At 51.1% G+C, this 21,662-nt stretch overlaps 1 protein-coding gene and 2 non-coding genes across 4 annotated transcripts in view; 1 reads left to right on the top strand and 2 right to left on the bottom strand.

Annotated features, from left to right (window-relative positions):
* Positions 1-18: 18 nt before the first annotated feature.
* TRNAR-ACG (transfer RNA arginine (anticodon ACG)) lies at positions 19-91 on the top strand. The gene has a single exon. It is a non-coding gene; the product is annotated as a tRNA-Arg (tRNA).
* A 7,796-nt stretch (positions 92-7,887) lies between these two features.
* Positions 7,888-8,051, bottom strand: LOC142447686 (U1 spliceosomal RNA). Its single transcript, XR_012784347.1, has one exon. It is a non-coding gene; the product is annotated as a U1 spliceosomal RNA (small nuclear RNA).
* A 943-nt stretch (positions 8,052-8,994) lies between these two features.
* LIMD1 (LIM domain containing 1) overlaps positions 8,995-21,662 on the bottom strand; it is a 59,393-nt gene continuing 46,725 nt past the window's right edge. For both annotated transcript variants that reach the window (XM_075547228.1, XM_075547229.1), the window contains exons 3-8: positions 19,752-19,819; positions 18,488-18,550; positions 15,548-15,678; positions 14,954-15,005; positions 14,354-14,422; positions 8,995-12,776 (exon numbers count right to left, since the gene is read on the bottom strand). In XM_075547228.1, coding sequence (XP_075403343.1) covers positions 12,639-12,776; positions 14,354-14,422; positions 14,954-15,005; positions 15,548-15,678; positions 18,488-18,550; positions 19,752-19,819 — 521 coding nt within the window. In that variant the 3' untranslated portion in view covers positions 8,995-12,638. The remainder of the gene's footprint in view (positions 12,777-14,353; positions 14,423-14,953; positions 15,006-15,547; positions 15,679-18,487; positions 18,551-19,751; positions 19,820-21,662) is intronic.

Raw genomic sequence — 21,662 nt, 5'->3', positions numbered from 1 at the left:
GAGTCACTGTGCAGTACGGGGCCAGTGGCGCAATGGATAACGCGTCTGACTACGGATCAGAAGATTCTAGGTTCGACTCCTGGCTGGCTCGCGACGTACTTTTTTGCCACAGTCGCAAAGGCCTTTACAGAAGGGTTGCGATTACGATGAAAAAGCTAATAATATTGCATTTTAAGGTTGGTTTAACGAATTCGTGACCTTTATGCCGTATTTGGGACCCGGGTGTTTCGGAAGTGGGCTGTAAATTCAAAGCGCCCTACTAATTACCGTGATGCACGCAGGAGCCTCGGTACACAGGTGCTTTTAAGGAAACGCTTCTGGAAAGGTGGCAGTGGGAGGCTGACGCGGCCGCAGGTTCACTTACGGTTGATGCAAAAGCGCAAACGAGACTGAAGCTCTGGCATTTCCCTCCCCAGGGAGCCGACAAGCTCCTAGTGATAGAAAGACAAAAGCAAACACACGCCGTCCCAGTTTGCCAAGAGGCCGTGCATCCCGCTCCTGGCGCCGGCAGGAGGAAGTGCACGCGCGAGGCTGCTGCGCTGGCCTCTGGGGAACTTCCGGTCCGAGCATCCTGCTCCCGACTCTGCAAAGGTAGGGGTGAAACCTGCAAACGCAGGGGTCTGGACCGTAAGGCGCCTGCTAATCAGGAATATCTTCCCATTAGTGTAGGACCCTTCACGTTACAGGTAATGTATTGCGGGGCCCGAAAGGTCTGCGGCAGAACGCGAACTCGAACCAATAGCTGTGTCATCGGACACCGGGCCATCCATCAATTAACTCAGTTAATTGACAAAGGTACCATTTTGCCCACCTGATTATTACATCAGTTATAGACACTTTGAAAGACAACAAAAAGCTATTAGGGATAAGAATAACCCAACCCAAATGCCTACCTGTCACAAGGTAATTACTATTTAAAATCATCTCGTGTGTTAATTTCCTTTTTGCCCCCCGTGCCTTTTAACATAGCCCTCACTTCATGTACTTTGGACGTGTACTCTGGAAAGATCAGTCTCTGGAAGAGGACATCATGCTTGGTAGACTGGTGACAAAAAAAGAGGAAGACCTTGGACAAGATGGATCAACACAGTTCCTGCAACAATGAGCTTCAACTTCACTGTGAGGCTGGTTTCCTTCTATTGTTCAGAGGTCACTACGAGTCCGGACCGGCTTGACGGCACCTAACAACTTCTACACATCTGTTGTTCCAAGTTTGCTCTGCCCTTAAAACTTCTGTGCAATTTTTGTGCCTGAAAATTTGAACTTACTTTCACTTTCATTTCTTACTGGTAGTGCTATATAGCTTTTCTTGTATTCTTTTTTCCTTACAGGTTTGTTAGACTTTTCAATACCTTCCACCACCACCCCCTTCCCACCCCCCCCCGTGTGTCATTTTCCTTATAATTTTGAACCTAGAGTAATTTTCACTTTACATTCAAATTGTGAATCTTCTATGACCAATGGTTTACCTCATAGTTTCAAGTTGTTTTGTTTGTATTTGTTCCCATTTTCTTGGGGGGGGTTGCGGGCTGGAAACTAAGTGTATGGCTCTTAATTTGTTTGTATCTTGTTTTGTGCATATCATGATACACAGCTCAATGAAGTCCTAAATCATATCGCCCTTGTTGATCATTTACTGTGTGCTCTGTACTGCTCTAAGCCCTTTATTTGGACTCAGCCAATTCTTAACACAATCCCAGAAGTTGATGTTATTATCGTATTTTCACAAATAAACTAAATTTACTGAGGGCCTTGAAGCAATTGGATGGTGGGAGCTGAATCAGATCATTCAGGCTCTTGATCTGTGCTGAAACTTGATCTCACATAAGTGGACTGTCAGTTACAGAAGAACTGCTGGTAACCTAGTGGTTATGCAGTGGGCTGCTAAGTGCAAGGTCAGCAGTTTGAAACTTCCAGCCTAGCCTGGTCAGAGGGAGAAAGATGAGGTTTTCTTTTTTCTTCAGGATGCATCATTCTCTCAGCCCCGCTTGGTGGTCCACTTGGAGAGAGCGAGCGGATGAGGTTTTCTGTAAAGATTTATAACCTTGGAGACTCACAGGGGCCGTTCCACCCTGACCTATAGGAGTCAACATCAACTCAATGGCCGGGAGTTTGGTTTGGTTTGGCGGGTTGCACTTTGGGCATGGTTGGTGGTCACGTGCTATTGACCCCTCACCCCTGCTGATTAGCCACTGATTAGAGACAGTGTTTCCAGTCCTGATGATGCCTCTGTACCCCTGAACTACCGGACAGTTCTACTTTCATAAAATGAAGATTTAACTTGAAGCTCAATGGCTGCTCTGCAGGGCCCTCCCAACCAGGCTTATGAACAGGAACTGAGAGACAGATCTTTCTTCATCAGGTGTGCAGTATGACCCGAGGCCTTTGTGGACATTCAATGAGGGAAAAAGAAACCGATCTTGGGAGGTGGAGCAGGACGCTGAAGGGAGTGGCTGCTCCCGTGTACTCCCCTAGCAACAATCCATGGAACAGTGAAGAACAGTCGCACAGACTAACCTCAGAACTCAGGATGGCCGCCGAGGTGTCGAGAGTCCAGAGCAGGAAAGAGAAGGTGCAGGGTGGTACAAAAGCACTGATTTGTTGTAGCCATTTTGAGATGGGGCTGGGCAACATCATCTTTAGAAGCGCGCACACACACACACACACAGAGCACAGATTGGCTGTGGGAGTTTGCAGGATCGCACTTGGGAAGAGAGAAGGGGAAACCGTGACCCTGAGAGAGTGTTGAATCTTGTTGAGGTCTGAACCAAGTGGACCCTAGGCTTGGGAGGAACTGCAAGGCCTGTGACGTGAAAGGGACACTTCAGACAGTGACACAGAGGGACACCATGGGAAAGCCTGTAAAGGGATGCTTATGAAAAAGAGCTGCCTTTGCCTCAGCAAAGTTGAGTCCCATCAATGAAGTCAGTCTACGAGTACCTAAACACCCCCTTCCCACACATGTGTATTGAATCGCAGAGATCAAGCATCCAGAACAGAATGAGCAATGAAGAAACCTAAGGCTGAGTGTTCTCTAGGGGATGTCATAGAAAAGACCATGCACACCTCTACTGGCTCAACTCTGAAATGCATCAGCCCTGTGGGGTTGGGTGGAGCTGCCCTGTGAGGTTCCGAGTGCTGTGCGCCTGTGGAAGCAGGCTGCCACATCTTTCCCCTGCATATTAGTTGGTGGGCATGGGACCTGGCCTTTTGGTTGGCAGCCAACCACTTGGCTGCTATACCACTAGGGTACCCACTCAGAAAACTGCCTGACAAAGGCTAGAATATAAGCTTAACTAAAAAAAAAAAAAAACCCAACTTCAAGAAAAAAATAATAAAACACATAAAATTGTCAGAGAAGGAAGACCAAAGTCAAAAACATAAAGAAGAGGAATTTCTTTATGGAGGTCAGAATTGACCTCAGTTTGATAACTTGATCATTAATAACACAAAAGATTGCTCATTCATTTTCAAAGTATGATGTTAAATGTGTTCAAAGAAAGTGAAAACATGTTTAAAGAAAGTGTCTCCACAGAAAAACCAGTGGAGATAATGAAGCAAATGGAAGAAACTCAACAAGGAAATTGAAAACGTTAGAAAACTGCCAGAACAGAAGAGTAAGACAACTGAATTAGAAAAAGCAAGAGAAACACTCAACAATAGGCAAACTCATAGAAGACGGAATAAAGAACTATGAAAGCAACTGAGCTCTGGTGAGGGAGGTTGCGGGGTCAAGGGGAGCTGATATGAAGATGTTCAAGAAGGAAGCAAATGTTTCGAAACTGGTAGAAATCGTACAATGCTGTTTGATTGAACTAAGGAATCTGTATTAGCTCTCAAATAAAATGGTTAACAAAAACTCAGCTGAACTTAGCATGTCTCAAGAGAAACAAGAAAAACAACAAAAAATTAAAAGAACAAAGAAAAGTGAAAAAATAAAAGATTCGGTTAAGAAATCTTAACACGAGAATGACTGGAATCCCAAAACAACCATGACAACCATAAAGGCAATTTCCAAAATAAAATAAAAAAAAAACATAAATGTTCCCAGATCTGAACAGGGGACCAAGCCTAGAAATACAAGAAATGGCACGAATCCCTATTCAGTGAGATAGAAAAAGTTTAACTCTGTGTCAGATCCTAATAAAAGTCCTGAAACCCAAAGGCCACGGGGAAATCCTGAAAGAGGAGAACACAGTAGAACACACCCAGGATCTTCCTAAGAATTAGTGCAGAAAAGAGACTCCCTCAGGTCCTTGGAGGAGCATTTTCAAGATCTCTGCCTCAAGTGATGGAGGCGTGGAGGTTAGATGAGCCAGAGACTTACTGGGAGATTCAGAGCAGCAGCCCCAAGAGTACAAGTAGCTCGGTGGTGGTCTGGGTCACATGTTTATGGAGTTTCTCAAGGGCAGTGGCCATGACTGCCAGGCACAGCATGGCCTTTATGCAGACAAGGGAACTGTAGAAGTAATTTACTCCGTCAAGAAGCGCCCCCCTCCCCCGGCAGAGTGGCGTGGCAGTTACCTAATCTGTCAACTTGGGTAAAGGGGTGGAGTCTAGCCTGTCAATCAGGCCATAGCCTGATTGATCCCTCCTTGTGGATATGGCCTAAGTATAATGGCCTGTCTTCCGCCCTGGAGGCAGAATACATTCTCTCTCTGCTTTTTCCGGTTGACAAGCCACATGGAGCCGCACTGATGGCATCCAGAGCCCTGGAGATGCTTCCACCGCCACTGGACCCACAGGACTTTCCACCTACCCACTGGTCTGTTATCTTTTTGCATTAGGCGTCATTGCATGCGTTGCGTGAGTCTGAACAGGAATTTATAGACTAGTATCGGACACACGGGCTAATATTGGACTTAAGGACTTGATCTGGAGTGGGCTGTGCTGTTTTCTTAACATATGATTACTCTTGGATATAAAACTCTCTCTTATACACATAGAAGTGTCTGGATTTGTTCCTCTGGTCGACCAGACTAACACAAGCAGATGACATGGACACAGAAGTGTTGAATTGAAATCCACTCACAGAGCAATTTTCCCAAGTTCCAACCTGGGCGGGGTAGACCTCGGTGCATTTCCTGTCTATTGCCTCAGTCTTACTGGATGGGAGAGTGGGTGCTGCTTTTTAGAAGGTTCGTTTTGTTTTCCATCCCTACGAACATCACACTCAGAGCACTGAGAATGCCAAGTGGAGTATTTTGAAGGAGACTTCAGTTTCTTGACATCATTTCTGTATTAACTTTTAAGAAAGCCCTTTCAGAGCCCTATTGATCGGTTGTTTCTTTTTTCATTAAATTAACATGGCTCTAAGGGACCTGTGGAAGACACAAGGACATGAGCTTTCTTATTACACACAATCCAGCCAATGCGACCTTAAACAGACGGATAGAGCGACTTAAGAAGTATGGAGTTCACACAGTAGTAAGAGTCCGCGAAGCAACTTCCGACACTGCTCTTGTGGGAAAAGGCATGCATGTTCTTGATTGGCCTTTGGGTGATAGGGTGCTGCCATCCACCAAATTGTGGGTGACTGGTTGCGTCTTACACAAAGTTAGGTTTGGGGAAGAGCCTTACTGTTGTCTGTGTTGCAGGACTGGGGAGAGCTCCCCTGCGGGTTGTCGGAGCATTAGCTGGAGGTGGCATAAAACATGAAGCTGCAGTACAGTTCATAAGACAAAAGTGTTGTGGACCTTTTAATAGCAAACAACGTTTTTTGTTTGAAGCTCGGCTGCGCTTCAAAGACTCCAACAGTCACCGAAACAACTCCTGGCTTTCCATCAAAGGGTGCCTGATAGGACTGCTCGGGGAGGGAAACCTGACACAGGGCCTCATTTGTCACAACATTTACCAACATGTTAGCTTGGTGACTGAGTCTAGCAAAACTTCCATAAGAGTATTGAAAGCAGTTTTTACCAGGCTACACACGTGATGGAATTTGCAAACTCCATGTTTGGGTTAAGATCAATATATGTGGATAATTGGCAAAGGTGTCTTACGGTTCGGCATTTAAAATGTGCTTGCCATTCGTACCAATTGACCTGTCCTGAAATCATGCAGTACTGTTTTAACTGTTTTCACGCCAGAATCTCATCAATATAAAAGAAATGTGAGATTAGGTGCCAAAATACCCAGCACAATCTTTGTGTACTTTTAGGATCATACAGAACTAAAAAGAAAGAAATCCCAGGAACTATGAAGACTCTAGACAATGTGGTTTATTGTTTCAGTCATTGCAGACATTGAAAGTAAGACCTAGAATGGTTGTCAGTTTGCTCTCTGTGTACGTCTCCCACATTCATCGGGTTTGCACAACCATTGGTTTTTTTTTTATTGTTACCAAGTCATCTGGTGTCATTCATGTCATTTGTGCTTCTATGGAAAACTTCATTGTATGAACTAAATAAAGCCTCACAGTGAATTTAATGTTTGCACTTTGGGTGCAGCCTAATGGGTCAGGCCTGAAAAAAGAATGGGATGGGAGGGGGTTATTAAATATTTTTGGGAAAATGTTGCCTTTGTCTTGTGCAGAACATGTAGAATCTACTCTTTAATTTAGTAAATATATTTTTTAGGGTAGAGATGCTTTGTTGTAGCTAAAACAATTCTTAATCATAAACACGTCTGAAATTGTCTTTTCATATCAACTGGAAGATGTTTACCAACTTTGTTTGAAGTGCTTCCCCCTTTCCAACCTCTTGCCAGAAAAGGTGGGGGAGGGGGATCTGCTAATGAATTGAGCAGACTCTACTTTGTATATGCCATTGAGCTGTGTAACTTTAATATTTGGGTACTCAATTTTTTTATTGTGTAATTGACAAAATGGTGATGTGTATTAATGTTAGTTCAACCATACCAGGAGTACCCCCCAAAAAGCAGTAAAAAGCCCTGCTGGGCGGAGCTTTCGAAACACACATTTTTCACAGTAGGCGAGCATTGAGCAACTTGCTCTGAGTTAGTGCACCCAGTGGCATCACCTGGGAAGGTTCCCTGGTCACAGTGAATTTTTTCGTAAAAGCAGTTTTGCTCAAACCTTGTTTTTTGTGTTGGCTGATTTAAGAGAATAGCATGTTGCTGTGAAATATTTCTTGCTCAGGAAAATTGCTCAGAAACTGTTGTGATGTTGAACACAGCTTTATAAAGACAGTGCTATGGGAAAAACTCAAGTGTACGAGTGCTTTTCTCTTTTCAAGAAAAGGTGAAATGTCGATTGACAACAAACCTTGTTCTGGACCTCCATCAATTTCACGAACAGACGACAGTGTCGACTCCAAGCACATTTGGAGTTCCTCAGACTGCTAATCAAGCTCTCTGGAGGTTCTGAAAAGACTGCATAGCAGGGTGCGGCAAAAAAGGCCTGGTTTGTGGCAGACTGGTTTTGCCACAACAATGCACCTGCTCATGGAGCCATCTGTGTGCCAGCTTTTGGCAAAAAAAACAAACCAAAAAACAGCATGATTCTCTTGCCTGACCTCACTCCATGCAACTTCTTTTTGTTTCTGCAAATGAAGAGGGACATGAAAAGACAGCGATTTGACGTTGTAGAAGAGGGGAAGGAAAAAAAAAAGAGGGAGGTGCTGTCAGCTGTCCAGATGAGTCTGAAACATGTTTCCAAGAATGGAATTGCAGACTTGACAAATACATGACGTGTAATGGGGATACCTGGAAGGTGACAAGGTTGCTTTGTTAAAAAAAAAAAAGCTTGCGGGGGGATTCCAGTTTTGAGGGGTACTCCCTCATATATTTATATTGTTTGGGAATGTGTGGTTACAGTTCTGTGGGAGAAATAATTTGTGAGTGTTCACCAGCTTGTTAAAACCTGGTTTGCAAGACCTTGCACATATAAATAAATGGGGAGAAAAGGCATTTATCATTTTTTTTATTAAGGGGAGAGCGCGAACGCAGTCCCCCACTACCACAAATTATGCAGTCGAGTTTCCCACATTTGGGGAAATTGCAGGGGTCAGCACATCCGGAGTGCAATGGATAAGCCTCGCCCTGGGAAAACCACCTTCGTGATCATGGTGTCTCCCCTGCCATTTATCATTTTTATACAGTAAAGCAGAGCTCTCCTCAGAAGGCAATGGAATGACATATAAAACACTGAACAAAAATAATCACCAACCAGGAATCTTTATCCAGCAACATGGTCATTAAAAAAATGAGGGAAAATCGATATTTCCAAATGAGCAGAATTTGTCAACACAGGACTTGAAAAGAAAGCACAAAAATGCTCCAGGGGCATTGCCAGTTTCTGTGCCTGGACAAATGACCCTTTGAAGTTTCCACATCCTGTCCCCCAAACTCTCAAACTCACTGCCATCAAGTGGATCCCGTCTCATGAGTCTAGAGGACAGGGCAGACTTGCCCCTGTGGGTTTCCGAGTTTGTAACTCTGAGTAGACACTCATCTTTTTCCCACAGGATGACTGGTGGCTTCATGAATGCGTAAGCCACCAAGCCACCAGGGCACCTTTCCTGATCCCCAGAACCTGCGAATGACATAAGGCTACATCGGATTGTGTCCCCCTCAAAATACGCTGACCAATATTGTGTGTGTAGGTGTGTGTTCATGGGGACCCATAGGTAATTCCCTTCTCTGTGGCTGTGGTAAGCATGTACAGGGGGAAAAGTGATACAACTTCTGTCATAATCAAACCCCTGGAAGGAATGAGTCACTGGATTTGGAGAACTGGGCATAAATGTGAATACTCTATCTACTGCTCTTGCTGTCATATACTTTTCTTTGTCCCCGGCTCAGGAGTCCCTTCGACCCTGGCAGCAGCCATGGGACTTCAGGGTGCCGCCTTGTTAGTTTCCAAGGAAGGTAAACCCTCAGACCCTTGGCAGTGCCCACACGTGCCTTTAAGAACCCAGGGCTCTGTAAGAGCAGATCCACTTAATGAGTACACACACACACACACACACACACACACACACACACACACACAGACCCGGTAAATACCATCCGGTTGGAGAGAATTTAATAGTCTAAAAATTAATGCAGTTTTATTGGCACAATAGTTCAAATAATTTCATAGTATCAATAGTTTGAATTATTTTATAGCAAGAGAAAAAAACATGGAGGAAAGTCATATCCCAGTACAGTAAAACACTAGATGAAAATTTCCCACATCTGCCCCATTCTGGCTCAGAACAATAGAGAATATGTTTTACTCATTTTTAACCCCCTCTATTATTCTGAGAGGTTACTTCACAGAGTAACTGGGAGAGGAGGGGGATACAGATTTCTTGCCCAAAGTTGAGTAGGAAGAATGTGGTTTCCTGGGTCACAGGTGTAACAAGTACTTGAAGCAATCATGGTCTACGGTCACGAGTCTCCCACACAGCTCTACGAAGGCACCAGCAGCTACCCGGACCCTACCATTCCCGTTTCTCATCTTGGAGATAAGGCAACAGTGGGTCTTGGGAAACCAAACCAAATTCACGGTCACTGAGTTGATTCCAACTCTTACGGACCTTATAGGACCCAACAGAACTGTCTCTGGGTTTCTGAGACTGTAACTCTTCATGGGAATAGGAAGCCTCATCTTGTTCCTGTGGAGCAGCTAGAGGTTTTGAACTGCTGACCTTGTGGTTAGCAGCCCAATGCGTAACCCACTCTGCCACCAGGGTCTTGAGGGTGACCAGAATTCCTTGACTGCCTGCTTAGCCATCCAGGGCTCAAGACGAATCTCAGGAAACTACTTAAAGGCACGGAGAAGTGGAAACCCTGCTGCCAGCTGCCGCAAGGGTGGCTGGGTATCATCTGGTGTGGTCACATCGGCCTGAGGGAGAGAATCCTGACACAGCAGGCTGAGCAGGGCAACAGGCTTGGCTCAGGCCACCCAAGCAGTTTTTGATTGGCTCCAGCTAGGAAGGGGAAGAAAAAACAAAATGACAAACCAGGAGATTGTGAAAAAAGGTCCAAAGAGCTAAAATGAAGCAAGGGAGCAGGCTGGCTTTGAGACTTGGAGTGTGGCCATCCTCCTCCTTGGCCAGGGGACTCAGGCTGGTTCATTTGCGCTTTTACAACAAACCTTCATTTTTAGTAAGCACCAGGCCTTTGTGTTTCCCTTCTACAATATCCTGACCGTTCCCTTCGGCTGACAGTGGATAGGCCGTGTAAAACAAGAGGTGGCTGACCATCTCTTCCCGGCATTTGTGCAGGGGCCCGTGGAGGGGCATGTCCATCAGAGGGGACGCCGGGGCCAGAACCCCATGGCTGTCTTCCCCGGGGGTAGCTGGCAGGATGTGCGCCCGGGATCTCCACAAGTTCTTACTCTCTCCTCGACACTAGGAAAGGGTGTGTTTGCAGAGATAACGGAAGCACCTCATTCAAGACCCAAGTTTAAAAGTTAATCATAGGTTTTAGGGGGACAAAAAAAACTGAAGACCTAATTTGCCCACAAATCGCTGCTCCTTCCAATTGTGGCTCCACGGGGGTTTCCTTTCCTCAGCTTCCTTTGGGAGCAGAGCAGAGGTCAGGGGGGAGAGCCAGCAACAGTCCTAGGTCAGCGGGGGCTGGGGAGAACCCAGGCCAGCGCCTTCTTTTCGCGGGGCCTCCTGCTAAATTCGAGGGATGAGTAGGGTGAGACTCCCGGGGTTCACTACCCCAGCCTGAGCCAGAGCCAAAGAACCCCTGGGCCTTCCAGACCAAGGATTCCCACAGAATTAATTGAACCAAAATGAGTGGGGCCGATTCTGTGCTTCCTGCTGGCCAATTGTGACCGGAGCTGAGCCCGGCCTAGAAGCGGAACTGGGTGGCGGCCACCAGGTTCCATGGGTGCCTTCTGCTGGCCAGGTCCCCTCGCTCTGGGTATAGCCTCCAGCCGTCCTTGTGGTTGGCAGGGTTGAGATGGGCCCTCCCCACAGGCTGGGAGAGCAAACAGCAGCCAGCAGCCTTCCTTGCTATTGCGTCTAATGGAAACACCAAGCAAATGGACCCCTGGCCTCCAGAGTAACCTCCGGGCCCCATGCTGGCACTACCATGCCGGGTGGCCTTATGCTGCCCTTAGCCCTTGCCCTCAAAATGCTGAAATGCAGCAGGAGCACTAGACCTGGGCCCGCTGGCCTGTCATGACGATGACAGTGGACCAAGCCTGGCCTCGGGAAGCCAGCTGCTTTGCTCACACACAAGGTATCTGAAGTCCATCGGGGGGACCTGCCTACCTTAGCGATGAGGTATTTGTGTGTGTGTGTGTGTGTGTGTGTGTGTGTGTAAAGACAAGTGGAAGGCAACTTGAACAAAAACCAGATAAAAGCAGAGTGTACCTTATACTGGGTTCTTCCAGCATCATGCCTGCACCAAGAGCTCGGCAGGAGAGAAACGCATGAAACGAACACAATAACTTATCCCAAGGCACTCCCTTCCCTGCCGGCTGGCTTACTGAGCTCACCCACCAAAAAGCTGTTCTTGTTTATACGGGGCTTTCTCTCAGTGTGTGGGGAGGCCATTCCCAAGAGCCCATTATTAAATACGCTAAAACAGAGGTGTTCCCCCCCACTCCCGGGATCCTGAAACGAGACTGGGCTGGAGCAGCTCCGAAGTCACAGGCTCTCGAGAGCTCAGGGGGGCAGAGGGGGGCCTGGTGCCCGCACCAAGTTCTTCTCCTGCAGTAAGCTTTGGTGGACAGGACAGAATCCCTCAGGCCCTCTGCCCCACCCCCTGCTTTTGAGGGAGTAGAGCTGTGCAGGGGGACCCACGAGGAAGTTGTGCGGGGCACAAGGGGGAAACCTCGCTCCCCTAGTTCCAAGCCTGCCCCTAGTCCCCCCCCCAAATCAGTCCTCGGGGTACAGAGACAGGTTAGAGCAGTGGTGCTCAGCCTTCCTCAGGCCATGACCCTTTCATACAGGTCCTCATGTGGTGGTGACCCCCTACGCTAGAATTATTTTCATTGCTACTTCATCACTGTCATTCTGCTACTGTGATGAATCGGGTGGCCCCCGTGAAAGGGTCATTCCACCCACAGGTTGAGAACCACTGCGTTAGAGGCTCTGTCTCACCCTAGGGCGACTCCAGTCGGAAGCCATCCCATGAAAAAACTGGAGTTCTGGAGTAGAAGGAGCCCTTGACGACTGACCGGAAGGCTGCAGGTTTGAGTCCACCCAGAGACCCCTCAGGGAAAAGGCCTGGCACTCCACTTCCCAACAGTCGGCCACAGCTCTATTCCGACACACATGGGCCACCGGGAGTCGGAACAAGCCCAATGGCAGTGGGAATGGGGTGCGTGTAACCGTCTCAGTGGGTGTGGATCCATGCGCACGCATGCGCGTGGGGGGTTCGGGTGCCGGTGCTTTCTGAGAGGGCATGAGGAAAGGGGTGACCGTACTGACAGGTGAGCTCCCTCAGGCTGATGGTGGGACCCACTGTCCTCACAGTCCCCCAGAGGGATGAGGGGAGGGCTCATCAGAGGCTGCCGCGCTGGCCCATGCTGGGCACTGCCTTCAGTGTCTTCCTGAGCATTCTGGTGCCGGGTGGCAGCATAGAAAGGCACTTGGAAGATCCTGGGCACGTCGTGTGTCACCTCGTTCTGGCAAGAAGCACCCCAGCTCCACTCCCCACAAGCCCCACTGGAGAGGAGGCATTAGACGCTGGCTGGCAGAGTCCCCGTCGTGAGGCCGGGGCCCGGCCCGCTAGAAGTGGTGCTGATGGAGGGCAGCCGGTGAGGGCCCTCTCTCCAGCCTCTTGACGTGGCAGGAGTGGCAGAAGAGGTGATCCTCCAGCGGGTAGCAGCGGTGCCCGTCTTCGTCATTGAGCTCCAGGCCGCAGTCCTGGGGCAGGAGGCAAACACGTCGAGTGAGCGCAACGAAGCACACCCAACACTCACAGCAACGCACGGGCGGCAGGCCTGGGCTGTGGAGGGGTTTCCACTCAAGATTGGCCCCATACGACACAGGAGAACGGCCCCACGGGGGACTTGGGGGGTTGCTGTCATCGTCCCAGGAGGATGTAGCCTGGTTCTTTCTCCCTTGGGGCCATTGGGTGGGCTTGAACCCCCAATCTTTTGGTTACCAGCTGAGCACAGAGCCACCAGGGTCCCATACCTAGGGTCTGCAGAAACACAGAGCCCCTGCCCAGCGGAGGGAGGGAGTGTGGGGTGGGGCTGCGCTGCCCAGCACAGACGGGCGCCACGCCACCAAGCGCGTGACAGTGCAGAAGGGTTTCAGAGGATACAAAGTATCACAGACTTTTTTCTCTCTCATACTGGTTACACACTGACAGGTTCAGCGGACAGGGGTAAATGATCAAAAACAAATCCCATCGGTTTCTTTTGTAACTGGACTCCTGGAAAATCTGAAGGGCCCACGAATGGCTGGTGTCTGCGCCTGCCGTATTCACACTGCTTGGCATGCGTCTGGCATGGGTGGGAAGGGGCGGTGAGGGAATGCCAACACCTCTGTCTCCGCGCACCTAGAGGGCCACAGACGGCGGCCCGCACCTAGTTCTTCAGTGCCCGCAGTGGGATCCCACTACGTGGCACCTGGGCTTCCTGCTCTCCCCACCCACTCAAACCCGCCCAACCCGCTGCTGTAGAGCCCAGCCCACCTGACTCATGAACTCCCTGCCATCGAGTCAATGCCGACTCATAGCACCCCTACAGGACAGGGTAGACCTGCCCTGTGAGTTTCCCAGACTGTAAACTACTCAGGAGGGTGGAAAGCCCTCAGAGCAGCTGGTGGCCTCAAACAGCCAACCTCTCAGTTAGTTAGCAGCCTAGTGCTGAGTCCGCTGAGCCACCAAGCCTCCTTGCTCCACTCACAAGGTCACAGTACTGATCTACTTTCCTTCCCGGCTCGGTCCATTTCCAATCTGACTGGCATGCCAGATGCACTTCAAGAGTCTGCACCTTCACTGGGGTGGTGAGGGCTGACCTCTGCCTTTCCCCACAGTGGTGTGCTTGGTCTGGGGCGAACCCAAGGACAAAGAAGGGGTGCACAGGTCCCTACCCGCTTTCACACCCCCCAGCAGGCACAGACAAGCCTGTCTCCAGAAAGGGTTCTTTGAAGATTTCCAGGGCTTGGCTGAGAAAGGGTCCTAGCACCCCAGAACAGCCTACAAACTGGAGGGGAGGGGAGGGGGCCCAAACCACACAGACAACCTGCCCCAAACAGGGCCTGACTCGAAATCCCCGAGGTCCCCCACTACTTCTGCTCTGGGGAAGCCAGCTGAAGGCAGGCGGCCTCGGGACCTGAGAGTTCTGAACGGCAGGACACAGCAGACACCCTGCCCTCCAGCACCTGCTTCTGCGCCACCCCCGTCCCCAGGCGTCCCCTCATTTCCCTGTAAACATGGAGGTGACCTGCCCCAAGTCCCACGGGCCTCCTTCAATCCCCTTCTCCAGGCCTACCTCGCAGTGGTAGCACTCCACGTGGTAGTCCCTGTCCAAGGACACGACCCGGATGGTCTCGTCTGAGCCCTGGGGCCAAGGACAGGTGACAAAGCAGCAGTTAGGACCCGTCCCTGGGGGCTCCCTCCACATACAGATGGATTTTGGGGTGGGGGATTCCCCGAGGTGACAAGCAGGCGGCCTTAGAAGGAGCGTGGCATCGAGTAGTGGATACGGACACGTGAAGCCCCACGTGTGGGTGGTGGGAGAACCCGGGGCCTGTCGGAGCCAATGCTGAAGCACGAACCCCAGGTGAGTCAGTTGGCTGGTTTTTCATTCGGCCTTTCAGCTCAGCTTCTCACCTCGGAGTGAGTGTCAGGGAGCAGGATGGCCCTGATGATGAGATCGATGGAGAGCAAGGTGGGTGGGCGGAGGCCAGCCAGCGAGAAGGGGCTTCTGACGAAGATGCTATCTGGCCTCAGAGTGAAGGTTTTTTAAGGCAGATTTAGGGGGTCCCGGGGCAGGGTTGAGATCTTGTCATGACCTTGGCAGGGGCGGGACGAATATGTGTCGTTCTGGTCGTGGGGTCCCTGGGACCACAGGGGAAGAAGGGTGTCTTACCTCCGGCGGAAGGATGGGAAGCCCACAGGCTGCACACTTGGGGGCCAGCACCCTGAGGAAGGAGGGGAAGACAGGACAAGCATGCTTATTGTAGGCCCAGAAGACTTGCACCTGTAGCGCATCCCCCCACCTGCTGCCTGAATGTTCTCCGAGCCTCCCCGACGGGCCGGGCCACCCCTCACTGCTGGCCCAGGATCTGGCCCAGCTCAGAGAGGAGTGCCGGGCCCCAGCTGAACTCTACAGAAGGAGGGAGGCCCAGCCTTCTGTCTGTCTATTCTCCACGTGGGAGCCGAGTGTGGCCCAGGCTAACCCACGGTGGCACACAACAAGGTGGCACCAGGGCCTCTGGAGGGCAGGCCAAACTGGAGACCCCTGGTCTCGAGGGTCCCTGAGGCTGAGGCTGGAAGCTGAGCCCAGGCTGAGCAGTGCAGCCGCTCTGCTTTCTTCTCTGGACAGGATTTTTCACCAGTTCCAGCCTGCACAGTTCTCCTGGGCCCGGCCCTAGCCCCTCCGCGCCCAGCTGGCCCCCTGGTTGTAGGTGCAGGCCACCAGCAGACGCACTTCCGTCCATCTTGGCCCCTCGCCCCTCCTTACTTGTGGTAATCTCGGACGCAGTAGATCTTGTTCTCAGAGTCCACAGTGAAGGGCACCCCGTCCAGACACTCGTTGCAGATGACACAGCGGAAGCAGCCAGGGTGGTAGGACTTCCCCAGGGCCTGCAGGATCTGCGGGCGGGCAGGACCGGAGAAAGGCTCAGGGAGCAGGTGGGCGTGGAGGAAGGGGGCGCAGTAGGTGGGTGGAGGGTGTGTCTCAGAGGAGGGCAAAGACGAGGGTGGGGGAGGCTCTTCTGTTTAGATGTCCGAACACAAGGAGGTCAGCTGGGAACCCTGGTCCTGCCTACGACTGGCTTCTCACAGGGTCTTGAGTGCCAGAGAATTTAGAGGGGTGGCGTACATGGTCACCATAAAGGTTGGTGGTTCGAAACCACCCAGAGACCCATCCAGGACGGGGCTGAGACACAAAGGGTGGCAGGGGGAGGAGCTGCAATGAATGCTTGGGTGAAGTCACCCAGGAGAGGGATTCGCTCACCAGGAGCCACCTGCTGCCCGACTTCTCATTAAACTTAAACCCAAACCCACGAACCTTGGGTTCACGCCGATTCACAGGGGCCCCGTAAGATGACTTGGAACTGGGGGTCTGCGACTGTCAATCACAAGGGGGGCAGATAATCTTATTTTTCTCCTGTGAAGCAGCTGGTGGGTTTGAACTGCTTACCTGGTGGTGAGCAGCCTGGCACCAGGGCTCCTTCAACCCCCCACAAGGTGAGAGAATGCATGTAGGGTCTCAAAGTGCGCGCCCGGCGCCTGCAGCATCAGCACCTCTGAGAACGTGTCAGAGGTGCACATTCCCCAAGCCCAGCCCCAGATTTCCTGCATCAGAAGGGCTGGGACCGGGGACCGGGAGTCAAGTGACTCAGGCAAGGTTTGTGAAGCAAGGGTCCCTGAGTGACAACATGTTCTGCTCTCGGCCAGCAGCAGAGAAGCTGGGGGTGATGGGAAGCCATCTGGTGACTCCTTTGAAGAGAGCCCTGGTCCCACCAAGCAACAGATCCCCAAGGGAACTCGAGGGAATGGCTCTTCTCTGTAAATCGGACCGCCAGGAGCCGTAAGCTGCCCGACAGCAACAGGAGGGTTAGGTTAAAGGGAGTCGGGGGTCTTCCACGATTGCAGCTGAAGAGATCTTTGTAGACTCAAAAGACTGGTGGCCTGCAACTTAGGCAGGCTGGGAAATGCAGGCCAAGCAACTGAACTACAGAACGAACATGCGGAAGGACACGCCCAAACACATGTGCCCAAGACTCCATGGACTGGTCCCCAACGGCCTGCTCCTGGGCCACATAGAAACTCTCCCGAGGACTTTTGGAGCAGAGGAAAACCTGGTCCGGGAGGTTGAGAAAAGGGTGGGATTAGATGGCCTGTGTTTGAGAACTCGCCCAGGCCCCATGCTGCCTCAAAAAGTAAAGGCCGCAGGCACACCCCAGCTTGGGGGGGGGGGGTGCTACGATGCCTCCTCCCTTGGAACCAACAGCTTTAAAGAGTCCTTCCTCTGGGGTTTAACTGCCTTCGAGGCCCCCTCAGTCTGCAGAGCTGCCAGAATCAAGGCGAAAAACTGGCTGAACTTCCCAAGTCCATTCGGACCTTGCAATGCATTTCCCTCCGGAATAAAGCTGCTTTGGGCCGAAAGACCCACTTAACACTCACTTAACCCACGGTGTGCCGGAGACATGGTAGAAGGCTGCCGTTTCACGGCACTCTGTTACTAGAAGGAACCGCTTTTGGTGACATGGAGGTGGCCCGGTTCTGAGCCTCAAACCAGAGGAGAGCAAGACGGTTTACAAAGGCGGTGGGCACATGGGGGTTGTGCTGCTGAACTGGTAGCTGCCTTTCTCCCCTTCCCTTGAATATCAGCTGGCCATGTTACTTGCTCTGAATCAAGAGAAGGAGGGGAGAGGGATGTTCTGAGACTTCTGAGTAAAGGACCACTTCCTCCTCTTCGGTAGAAAGATGTCCAAGATAGACTACTGTGAAATCAGAGGTTACAGGGTGAGGGACATGGAGAGTGAGCGGCCATCCTGGACCTTCCTGTCTAATCATGTGAACATAGCGGAGTAAGTGTCTACAGCCAAGGCCAAGTGGAGCAGAAGAACCATCCTGCTGAGCCCTGATCTAACCTTGACCCACAGAATCAAACGAACATAGCCCTGAAACAATGGCGTGTGTGTGTCTAATGGGCATGTGTATGCAGAGAGCTACCTCTGGAAACTGAGTTCTTTCCCATGACAAATGGTTTTTAACAACTGCAGCGCGGAGGTCCCAGGAGCTACCACCAGTCAAAGATCGGGGCTCTATCGGCAGTGCAGCACCGATGAAACACACAACTTTCCTCTAGTTCTTTGGTGCTTCCTTCACCCAACTATCATGAGCTCAATGCTACCTTATACATCAGATTAGACCTGAACATGCACACTGCTACAGATAAGAGCCCACAACACAGGGAATCCAGGATAGATAACCCCCCCCCCCCAGGGTCAACAAGGAGAGTAGGGATACCAGGAGGATTAGGGGAGGGTGGGGGTTGAAAGAGGGAATTGATCACAAGGATCAACCTAGAACCCCCTCCCAGGGGGAAGAATAATGGAAAAGTGGGTGAGGGGTGACAGAGGACGATGTAATATATGGAAATAATAATCTATAACATCAGAGTTCGTGAGGGAGGGCAGGTGGGGGAAGAAATAGGAAGTTGATATCAGGGGCTCAAGTGGGAAGAGAATGCTTTGAAAACAATGATGGCAGCGTATGTGCAAATGTGCTCGACACAATGGATGAATGTATGGATTGTGATAAGAGATGTAAGAACCCCAAATAAAAGTATTTAATTTAAAAAAAAGCAGGGTTGAAGACAAGCACAGGTTCTTATCTGCAAAGATGCTCCCCCCCCCCCCTGCAGCTGTCTGGGCCAGCTGATCCTACTCACCATGTCCATTATCAGATGGCCGCAAAGGGAACACCTGTCGGCAGACTGCTGGAAACCCGAGTACTGCAGGAACGAGAGACGACAGAGTTAGACCCAGGTCTAGGGGAGGGAGTCAGCCACTTGCCCCACTGGTCCTGAGGATAGCAAGGGATGTCTCAGAAACATGTGTTGCCCCGTGGCTGCCTGCGTGCGGGGACCTGTCATTTCTCTGAGGACAACAGAGCTGTGACATCCTCATCGTCTGCTGGAAAGCATCCCCGGCAAACACGGGAACCACTCACCGTGCAACGCCGGTGTCGGGGCATGGGCATGCAGCTGTGTGGGAGAGACCTGAGTCGCTCACCTGCTGGCTCTCAGAGAGGAAGTCCCCTGAGGACTTGTAGCCGATCGGAAACCCAGGGCCTGGTAGTTGGTGTTCTCACAAGCCCTCAGAGATTCTGATGCACACCCTCTAGTTTGGGCGCCTGTGCTGGGGCCTTCGCTCAATTCTGCAATTCTCCTTTCCCAAGCGGGAGCTCAGAGGGGTTACGTGAAATCACAGCTGCTTATAAGGGGTGCTCACTGCCATCAGGTGGATGTTGACTCATAGCGACCCTAGGGGGCAGGGTGGCACTTCCCCTCTGAGTTTCTCTGTGGAAGTAGAGTCCTGTCTGTCTCCCACAGAGCGTCTGCTGGATAACCACTAGGCCTCCAGGGCTCCTCCAGAAGGATTTGAATGCAAGTCTAGTTCTGCTTCCCAAGCCAGCACCTTCTGTTGTTAGCTTCATACAAACTTGCTAAGTTCTTTAGTTGTACCCTCCCACATTACACACACACACACACACACACACACACACACACACACACACACACACACACACACACTGGAGTTTTCAGAGAAAGGGGGAGCTATGGGGCAGTGCATTCCCTCATATGGCGAGATAGGGTAGGATGAGGCTATCTAAGACACAGGGGTGTAAGTGGCTGGGGAAAGCTTGGAGGCTACATGCAGTGGATAGGGAGACTCCCCAGCTGGCTTGCCAGGGCACAGGCATGGCTGGAGCTCAGACTGGGAGTCAGGGGCACACAGACTGACTTCCAGTCCTTGGGAGGCAATGGGATCCCAGGAGAGCAGGACAGAGCAGAGGAAAACAGGGCCTTGCAGCCTGGGCTGCCCCTGCATCCATAGAAGGCAGTCCATGGCCGCAGGGCTGCTTCCCAAGCCCACACCAGTCCGGTCCCAGGCTCCCCATCCTCTTCCCTCCCCAGGGCCAGACATACTCACCAGGAAGTCTTCCTCACAAAACACTTTGCCGTTGACAAAGTAAAAGGCTTTTCCCCGTAGCTTCCGACCTACAGGAGAAACAGAAAGCACAGAGGTAGAATATAAAGAAAATACTAGTATTCAGGGAAGTGGGGTTCGGGAGAGGAAGAAGGATCATCCCCCAACCCTGCCAACAGTTTTATTGGCAGATAATTTGCACATCAGACAATTCAACCGCTCAATCATATCGAGAACTGTGCAATCATTCCCACCTCCATTTTAGAACATCCCCCGCCCCGTGTTAAACAGCCTTTAAAATGAGATGTGTAATCACGATCCGTTCACGTGCCCCCTCCTGACTTCAGTATTTACTCCCCAGATCCCCTTTCCCTTGCCTGTCTCGGAGAAACGCTTTTTAAGCAGAAATAAAGGCGCATGGGGTCACCATGGGTTGAAGCCATGGCGAGATGACACTGAACGATGACAGACACGTCCACACCCCCAGAAGTCGGCAGGGACTGCCCGATGCGGCGGGAGATGCCGACCAGAGGGAGAGACTGGCTGTTTGGCAAGAAGCCTCACTGGGAAAGGCCGACTGGGAACCACAACACCCACCTCCTAGCGCCTTCCCCTGCCGAGAAAGAAGCCAGTGCCAACACGTGGGACAGGACCATACAGGCCACGCACCAGAGACGTGCTAGGAGGCGTCACAAAGTGCGTGGCAAGACCCTATCTTTCCACTTTCCCACAAACGGTTTGTGGCCACTTCCTGGCGGAACCAGCAAACAGTCTCAGGTAGAGCTGCTGTTTCCCCAGGCACTGGGACAGAGGCCGTTCATGACAATTGCCTGGTGAAAACCTTATAAATTGGCCAACTTATATTTTCACCTCTTTTTGGGGGGAGGGGTAGTTTCCCCCGCTTCCTCTATGGAAATTGGGTGGCAGGGAAGGAACACATTCCCAACATGTGTAACTCCCGTTTCCGAAGCCGTGGCACTGACAAGATCACTGTCATCGACAGATGGAGTCTCGCTGGCTGAAGGTAAGCAGGGGTATCTTCTTAGAAGTCCCTGGGCCTGCTGCTCGAGCACTCACGGATCTGGGAACCTTTCCAGGGTGGGCACACAGTACCCCCAACCCACAGCACGGGAGTGTCAATAGCAACGCAGTCCACACAGCGCAGGGTAGTGTGCCGTCCCTTGGGGCCTGGGTAGGTCGTCTTTGTGGATGAGGCTGTGGGGGTGTGGCAGAGGCGTCTTTGGAGACAACGAGGCTTCCGAGCCCAGCATACGGTGTACACCAGACTGTGGTCCCAGAAATGGGTTCGTAAAGTCCTAAGGAACCCAAGGAGCTCGGAACCAGATGCTTTGTTTATCAGAAAGCAGGGTACCTCTAACCCCCAACTCACAGAAAATCATTACACAAACACATTAAAACCTGCCCCGATGGCCCTGTCCAGTAAGTGTTGGATTATAATTGCAAGGTGTGCGGTTCAAATCCACCAACTGCTTCTTGGGAGAAAGATGAGGCTATCCGCTTCAGTAAAGACTTACAGCCTCAGAAACCCCATGCAGGGTCACTCTTAGCTAGAATTGACTCGATGGCATTGATTTGGCTTTTGGTATGTGTTACCAAGTGTCAGCAGACTTGTTGGGCTGCTAGCCACAAGATCAGCAGTTCAAAACCAGCAGCCCCTCCGAGGGAGGAAGATGAGGATTTCAACTCCTGTAAAGAGTTACAGTCTTGGGAACTCACAGGGGGCTGCTGTACCCCGTCCCGTAGGGTCAAAAGGAGTCGGCATTAACTTTGACAGCAGTTTTTAGCAAACAAGATGTCCTTTTCCACCAACCCCACTAGGTGGCACCAAACCACAGAATGGTCGACGCAACTCCAGGCTGGCCAGTGGGGAAGGCCAGCTCCCTTCGGGAGCCT

Source organism: Tenrec ecaudatus, chromosome 4 (assembly GCF_050624435.1).
Source record: "Tenrec ecaudatus isolate mTenEca1 chromosome 4, mTenEca1.hap1, whole genome shotgun sequence".
Taxonomy (NCBI): Eukaryota; Metazoa; Chordata; class Mammalia; order Afrosoricida; family Tenrecidae; genus Tenrec; species Tenrec ecaudatus.
This window is presented reverse-complemented; position numbering and strand designations above follow the sequence as displayed.